The sequence below is a fragment of the Marmota monax genome, unplaced genomic scaffold, assembly GCF_021218885.2.
Source record: "Marmota monax isolate L192 unplaced genomic scaffold, Marmota_monax_Labrador192_F-V1.1 WCK01_AAM20220418_F8-fsc00020, whole genome shotgun sequence".
Classification (NCBI taxonomy): domain Eukaryota; kingdom Metazoa; phylum Chordata; class Mammalia; order Rodentia; family Sciuridae; genus Marmota; species Marmota monax.
The window spans coordinates 403,627-419,864 of NW_026692912.1; the positions used below are offsets into that span (position 1 = coordinate 403,627).

Sequence of the window (16,238 nt, forward strand, 5' to 3'; positions counted from 1 at the left end):
TCAAAGTCAGATCAGTCTGAATTCACAGTCCACATGCTTCCCACTGTACCTAACAGCTCAGGCCTCCAATATTAACTGTAACAATGGAGATAGCAAGACAATGCTGAGTGACTTATATACTTTACATCTCACATAGCTCCATGAAGGAGGTAACTTTTTAATACTCCCCATTTCACACAGGGGAAAGCTCGGGTTCAGGGAAATTGTCTCTCATATAAAGACACAGTTAATAAGTAGCAAAGTCCTCTGATTCTAGTGCACCCATTTTATTGAATACCTTCTTCTTTTGAGGACTAGTCTGATTACCCAAATAAAACCCCTAAATCTACACTAAGCCCACTTTTATTGCTTAATTTAGTGGATGGGGGTGGGGGACGATGCTGGTTAAAACAAATGCAGTCTTTTCCAATCTCAGCAATATATGGTTCATGATGCGAAGGAGACCCATTTTCCATTCCTTATTCCTCCCTCACCAGTTGGTTGCTTGTGTGGGTCAGTGTGAAGGAGAGGGGTAAGTCAATCTGGTGCTCAGACAGCAGACCCACATCCAAGCAGGGCTGGAGCAGAGGTCTGCAGAGGTCTGCAGAGGTCTGCGGCCAGGAAAATAAAGCAGTTGTAAGCTTGGCAAAGATTCGCAGCTTTCAACACAGCTTCAAGAGGGAAGAGGAAGCCCTGGCTTGGACTGGACTGGCTCTCCGAGGGTCTGAAAACTACCTTTGAAAGTCAATCTTATTTTCACTAACATTATAAGCTTTTCCTCTGTGGCCCTTCATTTCCAGGCCCTGGTGTCTGTCACATCATAATGATTTTACAGAGTACATATACTGTAATTTCATTAACTATTCCTGAACTTCTGAACATTTAGTCTATTTCTGATTTCTTGCAATAGCAATTATTACAGCAATAATATTTTCTTTCCTATGGTGACGTCTTTAAAATGATTTCTGTAGGATACATCCCTGAGGGTATATGAAATGGAGGTACATGGATGGCATGGTTTTTGAAACCTTCATTCAAAATTGTTTTCAATAAGGAATAACAATTTATGCTGTCATCAGTAAAGATTAGTACTTATTTTTGCAAACAGATACAAAACTGTACCTCCCAGAAGTGCACAGAGGCAATTCTGAAACTACTTTATTTGGATGCATGAGACAAATAAGAGTAGAGTAAAGGGATATGGCATTTTGGGGTGAGGCCTGCCCTATTAGATGTGGCTTCTTAAAGCAATATGGCCAAGGAGGATGGCAAGAGCAGAGTGATGTGCCCAGTGACATCACTGACCATGTAATAGTTCTGGGAGCTTGAGAGGACCAGGAGACTTAAGAGTGCCCTTGGAGCATAGGCAGAGACATACCAGGGCCTGGAGATGAAATGCCAAGGGCAGCTCAGTAAAGAGCAAATCAGCATCAAAGGTTGCTGGCACTCAACAAAGAGAAGTACCTCCTGATCTACAGGGTGATGTAATAGGAGCAGACAGAGCCAGAGACCACAGAAAGAGAAGAGCTACCCCAGCAGAAGCAGAAGCCTCAGGCACTGACTCATGTACCAGAGGCCAGGCTGCAGGAGGTGCTGAAGACTGAGAATCCCATGCTTGTGAAGTTAAAGAAACACTCCTTAAGTCCAGAGAAGAAAGCCACTGGACAAGGTTCCAGTGATTCCAACCCACAGACTGACAACTTCCAAGTCAGTGTCCATAGTCCAGCTGCCCTCCTGCACTGTGATCCCAGCAGCCAGCAGCCTGCTGGACATTCCCACCAGCCTGCCAGAAATCAAGAATCATCCTAGTCCCTCAACCAAGCAGTCAGCAGGCCTCCCTCTCTATCTATGCCTTGGCCACTCACTTGCACAGACACTGCCCTCGTGTTTACCCATCCTCCCATCTTGCCTATTCAATCCATGTCATATCAGAATAATTCATCTATGTCTCTACTTGCTTAAAATCCTTTCATAACTGCCCCCCGCAAGCTTAAAGATCCAGAGCATAACACACAAGGCCCTCCAAGGCATACTATGCCTTTCTCTCCAGCCTCCACTCCCCTGCTTCCTATCACACATCTTAGATTCTCCTGGTCATATTTCTGAAGCTGCCCTTAGAGCTCCTGATCCTCTCAAGTCCCCAGATCTGCTGCTACATGGTAATCTCACTGGGCACATCCCTCTGGTCATGCTGCCCTCTCTGGCCATACTGCCTTAAGAAGCTACACTGGGCAGGGCAGACCTTACCCCAAATGCCAACATGACCACCATCGTGTATACAAGGGTCTTTTGCCTTAAGAACTGGGAGCTTACAAGCAGTTGGAGATTCCAAGGCAAACTATCAATTTAAGAGCAGGGAAACATCTACCTACCCCCCAAATTAAAGCTCATGGAATCCCTTCAACTGGGCTCTTTATCATTCTGAGACCAGAGAGAACAAGTCCAACTAATAGAAATATAAATTCCAAGAAGAAGACCAGGGAGAAGAACTCTTGAGACCACGCTTAGCTCTACAGCACTGCTGGTGGATAGATCATGTGACTCCCTTTTAGGAGATGGACTGAAGCCCAACAGAGAGCTATGCTTAAGGGACATGAGCTATTCCTGTTATTCAGTATCAGCCCATATCAATCATTGTTCATGTTTTTCTCACTCGAGTCCCATGTTTTCAAAGGCCCCAATATAAGAATTTTGCACATGTGTGACAGGATTAGTGCAGCACAGGAGGTTTGGGTTTCTCCATCACAGGATGCTTCTTCCTTAGTAACCTGCCCTCAAGGGGATAGTTCTAAACTTCAAAGGAGTTCCCTCCAGATGGGTACAGCTTCCAAAACCCCACGCCCCTCGGGTCAATGAGGTGCAAAACAAGCAAACTGGCAAGAGTCTCCTTTGCCTCTTAAAGGCAGCAGAGACAATAAGAAGCATACTCCCTCACCATGGAACAGGAAATAATCCACAGATTCTGACTCAGCCCAAGGCAGGGATGATATGATTAAATGACTCTCGGGCTCAAGCAAAGCAGACATTCTGTTCTTCTTGGGCTGCTCTGCTTTTCAATCTAATTGTCTCCAGAGCACTTATCTCCTTCAAGGGGCTCGGAAGCATTAAGTGCAATTCCTGTTCCACGCAGCAGTGGCAGTTCTGCACTCATGCAGCACCTCAGGGACCAGCATCTCCAGCAAGTCTGCATGTCAGATGACGCTTTTGCTCCCACACCTCCTTCCAAGACCTACCTCCAGTGAATGAAGCCAGAAATGAAAATAGGGTCCCGCAATCACCAAACTATTTCCCAACATCAGTCCTTTCTACATTTTTTAGGAAACAGGTATTTGACCACCCGAGGCATTGATGCTGAAGTGCACAGAGTTATCGCTACACTGTGGCCTCTGCTTCTGGATGGGGGACAGCCCTGTGGATTGAGCTATGCTCACTACATCTCAACCGATGAAATAATTCTCATCTCAGTGGCTTCTGGCAAAATGACCGAAAACTCACCTCTCCAGGATCAAGCCAGGCACAAAGCAATCAGAGGGACACTCACCCGAACAAGGTCCATTTCTTGGCTGTTCTCCATGAAGGTCCAGATCTTGGGGCTGAGCTCTTCCCACATGCCTTCCAGGTCATGGAACACAGCCAACTCCTGGAAGGTCTTGTTCACCTGGAGTCAGGTAGGGAGCCAGGGGCCACAGAAGAGGAGAAGCAGAGATGGTGAGGGAGTGCTCACTAAAAAGACATTCCATCATAGCAGCCCCTGCCCAGTCCTCTCTCATCCCCAAGGAGTGCCTGCCTGAAGCTATCATTCAAATACCTAGGCTTGGGGAGCTGGTCCCCACACAGCTGTGGGCTGGATCGGACTTGAGGTTTCCACTATTTAAAAGTCCCAGAGGCCAAGAGCATATGCACACTCCATCTGAACCCACCTTTATTATTTTTGCCCCTAATTCTAACAGAACTCTGGGGAGGGAGTCTTGGGTCTGGGCAGCTTACCTCTGCCATAACCTGCCTCGTGGCCGGAGTGTCAGGTGTATACAGAATCTTCCCAACAAGCAGAGGCTTGAGAGCTTTCCAAATGATGCGGGAAAGAGGACTAGACTCCAAATTCTTCATCAAATCATTGCAATAAGGAGCTACAAAGATGATAGAAGATACTCATTCGTATACCTGGTCATATACTGGTAGGAATTTACAAAGGTTTGGGAATGAGAAAGACAGTCATGGATTCAAATCCCAGCACTACCATGTAACAGTCACATAAACATAATGTTACTTGTCTGAGTCTCAGTTTGATACTCTGTAAAAAAATAGACTTCATAACAGCTACTTGGTAGAGATGTGGGGAGGATTATCTGAGACATTTTCAGTAAAGCCTCTAAAATGATGTTTTGTAAATAATCAGAGCTTCTTGTAACATACAACTGTGCGGATCTAGAAAAATGTTTTTACCATGTACAAGACCTCATAACTCTAGAATCATACTCTCATGCCAGCCCTTGAACTCTATTTTCACTGAAAATAAACAAGATTCCCAACGAGCAACCAGAGGCCTGAATTCAGACTTTAGTTTTCAAAGAAAAGCCAAAATCATCCCTTTAATTAACAGACCTCATCACAAGTATGCTGACATTTATAAAAACCCCAAACTGAAAAATCCAAAGTTGTAACAGACCAATGGGGTTTATCTCTGACATTTTTTAAAAAGTTCATTCTGGGTTTTTCAATTTGTTTTCGTTTTCATTTTGGTTTTGTGATACCAAGTAACTTCTATATGCTTCAAAGATAATAGAATTGGTATGCTGGGGATCCCATCTCATGGTCACGCACATGCTAAGCAAGTGCTCTACTGCTGAGCTGCATACTCAGCCCCAGAATTTTTTATGGAGAGGATACTCTCCCAATTACAACTATTGCACAAATGAATCCTCTCCTGAGTTGATTTGCAGGCTGGGAGAGAAGAGGCCGTGGTGTTTCATAAAGCAGTTTTAATACCATTCTTTAGGGCTGGTAAAGCAACTTGCAACTGTCTGGAGTGTTTTACTCCAGAGAAGAATAGAAGGTTCTAGTGTTACAGTAATGCACAAAAAGTTGTCTCACTCACTGTCTGAAAGACACACCAGTGGCTGGAAATGGAGAAAGGCTCAGTTGCTTCATGTTTTCAGAGAAAAGGATGCCATTGTTGAAAACTAACACTGGATCCCTGCTGCCCCTGGTGCAAGACTCACATCCCCATAAAACTGCCCGAGTGTGGCAAGCAGATATGGAGTTACAAAGTTCTTTAACACTGCCTGTGGCTGCGGACGCAAAACAAACAGCAGATCAAACGGCCCAAGTGTGATGGTACACACATGCCAACAGGTATTTTAAAAGCAGTGTGGTTTACAGGAAAAGGCCCAGAGCCAGGAGAGTTTGGGCTTGGATCCCAGCTCTTTTGAATTAGCTATGATGTGGTTTTGACCAAGTCACAACCTCTCTGAGCCTGTGAAATGCAGGGTTATAGAACCTTCCCTGCAGGGTTATTGTGAGGGTGAAATGAGATAATTTACAAAGAAGGCATGATGCATAAGAAATTTTGCCTACATGTTAGATTCTGTATAATTATTGTTACGGCTATTACTGTGGTTGATTTTTTTGGTTTTTACTATAAAGCATAACTCAAAGGTAATATTTGTAATAATAATGATAAAAGACCATCATCTCATCCTTTTTAAAAAAAATTCTTTTCAGCTTTAACAAAGTATAATTGATTAACAAAAATGGTATATATTTAAGGCATACAACCTGATATATGAATATATGCATACACTGTGAAGCAATTACCACAATTCAGCTTGTTATCCACACCTCACTTAGTTATCTTGAGAGTGTGTGTGTGTGTGTGTGTGTGTGGTGAGAATATTTAAGATCAATTCTCAAAGTAAATTTTAAGTATACACCACAGTGTTATGAACTATAGTCACCCTACTAGATATTAGTTCTCCAGAATATATTCATCTTGCATAAATTCATCTTGCATAAAACTGAAACTTTGTACCCTTTGGCCAACATTTGCCATTCCTCCACACCCAGGCTCTGGCAGCTTCCATTCTACTCTTTCATGAGTTTGATTTTCAAAGATTCTACAAGTAAGTGAGATCATATTGAATTTTCTTTCTGCCAGCATCTCATCATGATTACTCTGGGAGCCACCTTCCAACATCCTCCAGAAAGCTAGGGAGACTGGTTTTGGGTGGTTTTGATTAACACCACTGTGCACCTAAGATGTGTCAGGCCCCATTCAAAGAACTAGGGGAAATGAGCTGGTCTAAGAAAAGATTCCTTCCTGAGCTCATTAGGAGAAACCAGACACGTCAATGTCAAAGGCTGCTACAGAGACCAAGGTAAACGTGAGGAGTGGGGACAGGCTTTGGGTGGCACAGACACTCACTTGTAGAGTTGTCATAGAAAGTGTCAGCATCTTCCTCAGTGCCATTGCCTCCAAAGAGGGCTTTGTAGTTGTTGTCCTCATACCAGTTCAGAGACTTGATCTTCAGCCCCCCGCCCTCTGGATGGCCACAGACGATGCGGGACACAGCCTGGTATATCTGGGTGGAAGAGCTGGAGCTGTTCACGTTGGTCAGAAACATCACCTCCTGTCGCATGTCACTCCAGCTCCTCATGCTGAACAGCTGATGTCAGGGACAGGCAGGAAGAGGAGAGGGAAGGGGAAGGCAAGCCAAGGGCACAGCCAGGGTTGGGGACAGAGAAGAGAAAGAAACACTTTATTCTCTTGACCTCTTAAAATCCATGTCCCAGAACATATGTTGTCTGACATCATCTCAAAGCCTTGTGATGGGCTTGCTAGAACTTTCCTACCTTGTCTGTGGCCCTAGAATCAGCAGCATCTGCATTGGACTATTTGAAATGCAGATTACAAGACCCCTCTGCACCGCAGCAGAATTCACACTTGAATTTTTACCAGATACCCAAGCAATGACCCATTAAAATGCCCATTAAAGTTGGAGAAACAGAGAAATTAATGGAGCCCCTAGGATGACTTATAGCAGAAAACGCTTTCTTTAAACCGCTACTCCTGACGGTGGATGAGTCCCATCATTGGCTGAGTCCCGTCGTTGGCTGCTGACTCAGTGAGGAAATGAGGAGCCCTCTTCTGGGAGGGCATGAAGTTCCCTATCCTGGTCTCAGTTACGTGATAGGCAATGGAAAAAGTTTAAGGCGGGGGATCTGAGTCTGAATCCTAGCTACAACCCTCACTGGTTTACAGCCTTAGAAAAGTCATTGCATGTCTCTGAGGACCCAACTTCTCATCAAGACAACAAAGATAAAACAGCCTGGTAAGGAATAATTGCACAGAAAAGTCCCAAACAGGATGAGTCAGAAGCGCTAGGCAGTCAGGGGCTGTGACTGAGACTTAGTCAATAAGCATCAGCGACATAGCCAGTGTCTGGTCTCACATGCAAATGTACTCCAGCACCTCATGGGGTTCTTGGCCCAACTGCTATATGGAGTACTTTGTATTTCCACATATTTCACAATAAATCATTAATAAACTCCTAACTCATTGAAAGGTCACTGTATGTTCTCCCCACCTGGGAAGACTGCGCTGTGGAGAACAGTGGGAGAGGCTGCAGGATCCCACCCACCCTGAAGAACTCCATTTGCCCAGTTTTTCTACCTTTCTGAGGCTGCTGGTTCCTGTGAGTAATACAGTCTAGGACATGGTAGCTCCTAGACTACCTTCTGCCTCCAGATGGGAACCAGCTTCTCCAGGGTAGGTCAGATGTCACAAAGATTTCTCTCCATAGAGGGAGCATCTAGTATATCCCCCAAGAACACAATTAGGGGAACAGCTATTCCTTGCTTTACCTTTTCATAACCTGTATGGGACACATAGTCAGGGAGAGGCTACCTTTCCCTTTGTCAGTCGATGGACCATCCCTAGGGATTTTTAAAATTACAAGGAATCTGAGCTTTCCACAGGCTGCCTCACTGCCACCTCCCAACCTCAAGAACAAAAATGCTTCCCACAAAAAGCCAGCACACCTTTGGAGACAAAGATGGAGTAACTATTGAGTTATTCCAAACTGTCGGTTTTTCCCAGCATTGCCTTAGGGGCAGACTCCTGCTCATTCTCCTCTACCTGCTGACTCACAGGGAGGGTGGCCACTCGTCCTCCAGCCCACAGATGGCAATAGTATCTGACAGTGTTTAATAACCATCCCAAGTGAATGAACGAGCCACCAACTTCCTCCTTTCTCAATCCATTGCAAGGTGTTCATTCTTCCTTGCCCCAGCCCCAGTTTCTTCTCAGACTGGCAGTCAGAGTGTAAACAAGTCTATAAACCCCAGGTCACACCACAGCCCCCTCTGCTCCAAACCCTCCACTGGCTTCCCATCTCGAGTGGTGAAAATCCCAACTGCTTCTATCATCTCATCTCTGGTCATGCTCCCACTAGCTCATGTTTTTCTAACCCCACTGATCTCCTTCCTGGTCTTTAAACAGGTCCCTAAGGGCTTAAGCATGCCCTGGAGTCAAGGTACTTAGCATCTGCTCTTCTTCCTGCAGATAGTCCCCCCACCCATCCTCATCACTCCCTTTCAGATGGCACCTCATCGCTCTCTATGCCCCTTACCCTGATTTATCTTCTTGCACATATCCCTGCTGTCACACTGCACACTGACCTGATTATTTCTGTCTCCCACCCCATGCAAACCCCTGAGGACAGAGAAGTTACTGTGTTCACTACTGAGTCCTCAACATCTAGCAATGCCAAGCCCCTGACTGGTACTGTGCGGGTGTCTCAGACACCACTTCTCTGTCCTGCTTTCTCATTCTTGTCCAGCACACCTTCCCCATCATCCAGGTGTGAAATTCACGTCAGTCCCAACACGTCTCACTCCTAAAGTCCCCCAACTGCCAAGTCTGCTAATGAATATCTTCTTTCTTTGAAGAGTCTCCTTTCCATCTTAGTTACTATCAAGGTTTGTGACAAATTATTGAAATAGAAAGGAACAAATGAGAACATGAGCTTTGGAATCCAACAATCCTGGATTCAAATTTCACTTTTGAAATTAACTCACTGGGCGACTTTGGGAAAGTTGCCTCATTTTTCTGAGCCTCGGTTCCATAACTGTATAATGGGTACAGGAAGATCCACCTGATGCTGCTCGTGGTGGTGCACACTTGTAATCTCAGCAGATCGGGAGGCTGAGGCAGGAGGATTTCGAGTTCAAAGCCCTCCTCAGCAACTTAGCAAGGCCCTATGCAACTCAGTGAGACACAGTCTCTAAATAAAATATAAAAAAGGCTGAGGATGTGGCTCAGTGGCTAGGCGCCCCTGGATTCAATCCCTAGTACCAAAAAAAAAAAAAAAAATCCACCTAACATTTGTCATGCAGATCATCCAGGGAAATAAAGTAAAAATGCCTGAACCAAAGCAGATCTTCAAAATATGCAGGATCCCTTTTTCTTTTTTTTTTTTCTTTCAAAGCTGGTGTTTTGGTGAAAATAACTAACCTTCTTTCCAAACACTGACCAAACACAGAAGTGCATTTTTTATCTTCTTCCCATTTGTCTCACAGAAATAGCAAGTTAGACAATGAATAACTTGTGATCAAAGTGATTTGAAGGTGTTCTATTAAGAGAAGCAGGTGCCCCTCACTTATCCTAGACCAGAGCAAGCAGAGCCCAGGAAGCAGTTGCCAAGGGAAATGCACATTGTCGGCTGTTGACACCACATCAGCAACGGGAACATTATGTGTTTTCAACTATTTTTTTTACCCTAGACAAAAACTAGGGCCAGTGATGTAAATGAAAACAACTGTTAACAAACCCTGAGTTTCGAGGCAGCCTCCCTGTTACTACCCCTGCTCTGCTTTCTCTACGGACAGGAATGAACAGGGTAGAGGAGGGCTGTGAAGGAACCTGCCAGAGCAAAGCAGGGCATGTCCACGTCCATCAGGAGGGCCCTGGGGAAACAGCTGAGGCTTGCAAAGCAGTTTCTCTTTCTCTTTCTGTCTCCTGGAAGAGCCCCAGATGGCACAGCCTTTCCACCTAGCCAAAGGTCACCAGCCTTCATAACCAAAGTACAAATAACAAGTGGGAAGAGAGGTGCTCCTAAAAGGAGGCTGCTCCGAAAGCCAAGCCTCTGCTGTCAGAGACACATGGGCAGAATTAAAAGAAAGACATACATTAAAGGGTTGGCATGTGGTAACTCGGGGTTTTCTGTATTTTCCACAATGAACATGCAATTCTGCTGTTGTCTGAAAACATAAATCATGATATTTGAAAAAATGGTCCAAGTATTTTTAAAAATGAGTCAAAGACAGCTAAAAACAAGACCGGATCAAGTTTGAAAAAAATGTCTCCACATATTACTCTTTTCCTATGTCCTATACATTAAAGCCTACATTGTTGATGACCACTGCCCAGCTCAGCCACTAGGCATGATGGCTCCAAACAGCTCCTCCTTGCCCAATCTAACTTGAACTGAGCCTGGGAGTCAGAAACTGAGAATCAGAAGAAGGGTTAAATATTTTGCAACATCTATAGGCCCTATGGTCCGAGGACAAAGATTACTCTGACACATCTGTCAATGTGTGGACCTAAAAGGCCAAATCAACTAAATGTTCCTTAAGAGACCATATTCCCCAAGTTGAAGCTCAGAGGCCATATTTTATAAGGGAAAGAGCTGGATTAGAGATAGCTCATGATCTCATTATTAGCAAACACATTTTGATAAAATGACTGAAGGATCTTGCTACTGAATACACAGTGTAGAGATAGAGAAGTTTCTGGTCAGACAAAAGCAGGTAGAAGAGAATTCTCTTCACAAGTGTGTGACTATCAGGGACTGAGGGAACGGGGTAGGGGATAAGGGGGTGGGTTCAAGACTAGTTATGGACCCTTTAGCCACTAATTAGTTCTGAGATATCAGTGAGTCTTGGTTTCTTCTTCTCTAAAGTAAGAAGATTAAAACAGATGATGCTTTTTGATCACTTATATTTCTAAAATTGACACTAAGGCATCTAACATGATATTCCAATCTAAAGGACCCTCTTAGCCAAACTTGGAACTGACCACAGTGGATGGTCCACTTGCTGGTGCTAGGAAGGCACCACTTACCTCTTGGGCCAGACTCCCGAGACTATCCAGCAGAGTCCTGGTGGCTTCGGCCAGCTGCTTGCTTGGGAAGGGAGATGTAGAGTTCAGTCCTGTCTGGAATGAAAAACAACGCTTTGTTCCTAAGTTCAAATGGAAGCCTGAAATCTCTATTGAAAATAAACAAGTTAATTAAAACCATGCCCAATCCTGAATTAAAGAATAAGAAACCAACTCCTAACCAAAAAAAAAAAAAAGGGACACAACAATTATTCTAGTTGTATGTCTGTGTGACTTTTTTTTCTTCAGATAAGAATTTCTAATTCTTTGATAAATGGTTGTAAATGCTGCGGAAATATATAGAATAAAAGAGCTATCAAACGTGCAATGGATAAAAATCGCGTGAGTGTGTGTGACCGTGCTCTGATCACAATGTCCCAAGTCACGATTCTACAAGACACACATGTGGGAATGGCCTTGAGAAGCAAGTGTGTGGTGTCTCACAGAAAAGGAAGAAAATGTAAAGCTTAAAGCTGTCAAAATGGGGGAAGAAGCAATTGTCTCTTTTTGCTCTCTTCAAGTCAGCACTGTAACGCTGGAAATTCAAAGTAGAACACTTGTTTTATGTCTAGTTTGAGTCAAAGCTTTATGTTTACTAATTCATTTAGTTGCTGTTATCTATGACCAGGGTAAATACAAGAAAATAACTAATTAGGTTCAAGGGAAAGATAAGTCAGAGCAGCAAGCTTATGCTAAAGAAAGAACACAGCCAGGCATGGTGGCACACACACCTGTAATCCCAGAGGCTTGGAAGGCTGAGGCAGTAGGATAACAAGTTCAAGGCCAACCTTAGCAACTCAGCAAGGCCCTAAACAACTTAGCAAGACCTGGTCTCAAAATAAAAAGGGTCGGGATGTGGCTGTCAAGCACACTTGTGTTCAATCCCTGGTACCACAAAAAAGAAAAGAAAGAAAGAAAAGAAAAGAAAAAAGAAAGAACAATAATGCACAGATTCTGAAGCCAGAATAGCTGTAGTTGAGAAGCTTCAGATTGGTTGTGAGTTTTTAGGCATCCAAATAAAAAAAGATATTAGGTCAATTTCATCTTTCTCATTTGTTAAAGAGGAAAGAAAAACTCTCCAGGGAAAACGTACCTCTCCCTGGTGTTTCTATGGGCCTCATTTTATTTGATATCATATCAGACACCCTCTAGAGAAGGTTGAATCAGGAGGACATTTGTCCTATCAGACATTGCTGTGAACTTATAATGTCGACCACACAGAATATGGCTAGAAGTGGACTATGAGAAAGAGCATCCTGGGTTGTGTTCTTTTAAGAAGATCTCCAAGTGCAGAGGGTTGGGTTACTATCATCTTAATCACCATAATATCCAAGCACAATCCTGACTGTACATTTCTGGAAAAAATGTGCCTAATAGTTCTCTTGTAAGAACTTTTCCAGCCCGATGCAGGGACTCCTGTGGAATGGCTTATTCATGAGAGTCCCAGTGTTCCCAGACTCAGTCCCCAGAGGGCCCTAACATCTCCCACAACTGCTCCACGCAGGGAGGTCTCTCTGCAGCCGCTCGCAGATGGCATCCACGATTGTTCCTTCCAGAGGGAGTAAGTCATGAGCAGAAACAGTGGGGTGTTTTGTTTTCACTTTCCCCCTTTAGGTTCACTTCCTAACTGGAGATTATCACACTGCAAGTTGAACCTCCAAAAAAACTTGCAGTGAGGGAAACTCTTACAAATGGAGAAATCTTAATTGGAAGCGACAGGAGGTAAAATGTTTACCAGGAGGTCTACAGGATGATGAATGTTCAGGATTGTAGAGCAAAACCAAAGCAAACCAGGACAAAACAAAATATGCCAAATTCACTTAAGGTAAAAATTTGAGACTTTTAAGTGTAATCTGTAATGTGGTAGGTGATCCATTTCTTTTATCAAGTGTGAATGGAAGTAAGATTCTTATACTTCTTTCTTGTCACTCACCCCTGTCTCCTATTCTCAGGTCATGGGGATCTGGGGTGGCCACAGAACCCTGAGTAAATGACTTGAATTCCCTGTCCTTCCATATTCCCAACTGTATAGCAGAGCTAACAATGCTGTGCATGCATCACAGTGTTTTCAGGAACACAGAATTAGAGGATATGTACACAGCACCTTGTACACTGTCTGGCACATATTAAGTCCTCTCAATTATAAACAATTTCATCTCCTGCCTTTTTCTTTCCTTCTTCAAAAGTTTATTGCCGTGGAGCAGGAGTGATGGTGTAGGCCTGTAACTCAGGAGGCTGAAGCAGGAGGATCACAAGTTCAAGGCCAGCCTGGGCAACTTATGAAGGCCCTGTCTCAAAATAAAATTAAAAGGGCTGGGGGTGTGGCTCGGTGGTAGAGAGCCTCTGGATTCAATCTCCCAGTACCTTCCCCCAATAGACAGACAGACAGATACCCACACACACGCACACAAATTACTGTCAAGACTGGCAGGGTCCTATCTGCAGGCTGACTTTTCCAGTTCTTCAAAAAACAAATCCTTCCTCTGTTTCTTAACTAGGCCTTTTTTCCTGTTAGGATACTCTCCCTACACCATGCAGAGAACAAGAGTTATCATCCCACAGCACATCAAACACATACCAACGTGCTATTTCTAAAATTACAAACACTCCTCACTGCAAAGTTAGATATCCTCACCCTAATTACCACAGGCTGGGGCTAAAATGCCTTCCTCTCTGCTGTAGCCCTTGTCTTTTATTCGGTGTGTGCCAAACTATGAAGAAAAGATGATGTTAACTGGAAAAAATATTTCACATTTCATGCACTTAACATTATCTATATGAGTCTCTCTATATAAACACACAGAGATATATACTATATATAATATATACATATATATAATATACATATATATGATATACATATACACATATGTACCATATATATACATATACATATATCCCACACACACACTGCCCTGAATTGAAGTTAACATTTCTATTGAAACCCTGACAGACAACTCATTACCTAATCATATATACACGCACAAACACACACCTTCATTTCTGTGTATATCCATGTGCACCACTAACACACAGCATTGGACAACGTTCACAGAGCCTCTCCTTCAGAGTGCTTTTTGCATGACTGTGGGATTTGTGCATTCCACACCACCATCTGCTTTGAACTGTGAAGCAGTAAAGAAAAGGTTGTCAGCCCACCTGGCCCTGAGGAGACTCCAAGATGGTCCCACCATATGTGTCATGCCAATTAGGTGTACAAGTCACCAAACACAAAAGATGTTTGAAAACCTCAGACCCAATACTGGCCCACTATCACCAGTACCAGGCATCTGTCCCCGAAAGGGTATTATCAGTGAGCACTTCCTGTCACTCTCAGACTTTGTTTTCTCCATCTACATTTACATTTTCATAGGTAATGATTTTTCTTCAAGGATTTTATTTGAATGCCTTAACTTATGCTCATTTTAAAAGTACCATAATTCAGCACACTCCATGCACACAGCAGACCTACTACATGACTGTTCAACCCAGGAGTGTAACTGACCATGGATATCAACACAAGAACCTCACTAAATCTGCTGTCGACGTCAGACCTTTATGGAAACCATGTCCTATGATACGGTTTTATTGTCACTAGTCTGTACTTTGCTCTGTTGGCTTGTTTGATGGACTGATTTTGATTCTGGTCTCTAAACAAAGGAACTGTCTGAGCCTATCCATAAATAATGAGGTAGAGCAGTCAACACCATTATAAGGATCCTTTTACACTAATTGCTTGTTTAAGAAAAAATGCTCAGTATTCTTCAACAGTAGTGACAATACATGCAAATTTCCATGTTTAAAGGTGTGCTAATTGGAGCTACCTATAGAGGCATGGGTTGACAAAATTCAAATTTCAAGCTGGGATTATTCAGATATTTTGCTCAAGACTTCACTTTACTTTTCTGTGCCTGGACACTATAAAATACAGAGAAGAGGCTGACACAAATCATCAAAATGAATGCTACAAACTGACAGGGCAAGGATAAGCTATTCAATAACTACTGCTGCGTCAACTGGCTATTTGTACAAGAGAAATTAAAATATTTTTCATCTCACATTCCTATTCAAAAATAAATTCTTGGTTAGATTAAAGAGGTAAAAGTAAAAGTGAAAAGTTCAAAATATATAGGAAAAACTATTAGATAATAAACTTATGAAGTTGGGGAAAGGAAGAATTTCTTAAACAAAATATTAAAAACCCCAACCAAAAAGAAAAAAAAATGAATCCACATTTTAAAAGTAAAAACTGTACATCAAAAGATACCATAAACAATAGATACACAAAAGATACATAAACAAAGACACCTAAGAAAACAAACTGAAGATTAGAAGAATGGATTTATTTTTTTTAGAATAAAAATGGGATACCATGCAACCGATAAAATGAGGCAGATGCTACATCTATCAACACTGATAAATCTCAAAAAGATAATATTTAATAAAAAGGACCAGTGGCAGGGCAGATCAATATCACATTTACCCAATGTGAATGCATGCAAGCCAAGGTTTTATCTACTATTGACAGAATGTAAGTACATATGGAATGAAGTATGAAAACATGCAGCTCAGACAGGGATTCTCTCTGAAGAAAGAGACAGGGATATATACAGGTGGAATCAGCTGAATCTACCATGTTATCTTGAACAGAATCTGAAGCAAGGGTGACAAAATGATGAATGGTAATCTAAGGGTATTCTTTATATTATTCTCTATACTGTTTTATAGGTTTAAAATATTTCCTGATTTTTAATTCAATGAAAGGCTAACAGAAGGAAGATGCTTGGATAGGAACGCAGGAAGGGTAAAGAATATATGTTGGCCTGAGCACACATCAGACCTGAAAGACAGCCGGGCTCCTTGAAGAAAATTTAACCCCAGGAATTAACTCAAGCCTTGAAACTAGATTACAAAACAAAATCCGAGAATCATGTCGGCACCCACTCTTAACTGTGGTCTGTGGCACACACTCCTCCTTGACAAAGGGGACAAAGCATGCCAAATCATATTCTCAAAGTGCTCTGGTCAATAATTCACAACTTGAAATTCCTCCTGTTATTTTTTCCTAACCAAAAACATTCTCTACGCTATGAACTCATGCATG

At 42.8% G+C, this 16,238-nt stretch overlaps 1 protein-coding gene across 3 annotated transcripts in view; it reads right to left on the reverse strand.

The window, feature by feature from the left end:
- Abca1 (ATP binding cassette subfamily A member 1) overlaps positions 1 to 16,238 on the reverse strand; it is a 134,909-nt gene that overhangs the window by 54,476 nt on the left and 64,195 nt on the right. For all 3 annotated transcript variants that reach the window (XM_046451511.2, XM_046451512.2, XM_058581593.1), the window contains 4 exons: positions 11,099 to 11,191; positions 6,401 to 6,641; positions 3,967 to 4,106; positions 3,521 to 3,637 (listed from right to left, as the gene is read on the reverse strand). In XM_046451511.2, the coding sequence (XP_046307467.1) occupies positions 3,521 to 3,637; positions 3,967 to 4,106; positions 6,401 to 6,641; positions 11,099 to 11,191 (591 nt within the window). The remainder of the gene's footprint in view (positions 1 to 3,520; positions 3,638 to 3,966; positions 4,107 to 6,400; positions 6,642 to 11,098; positions 11,192 to 16,238) is intronic.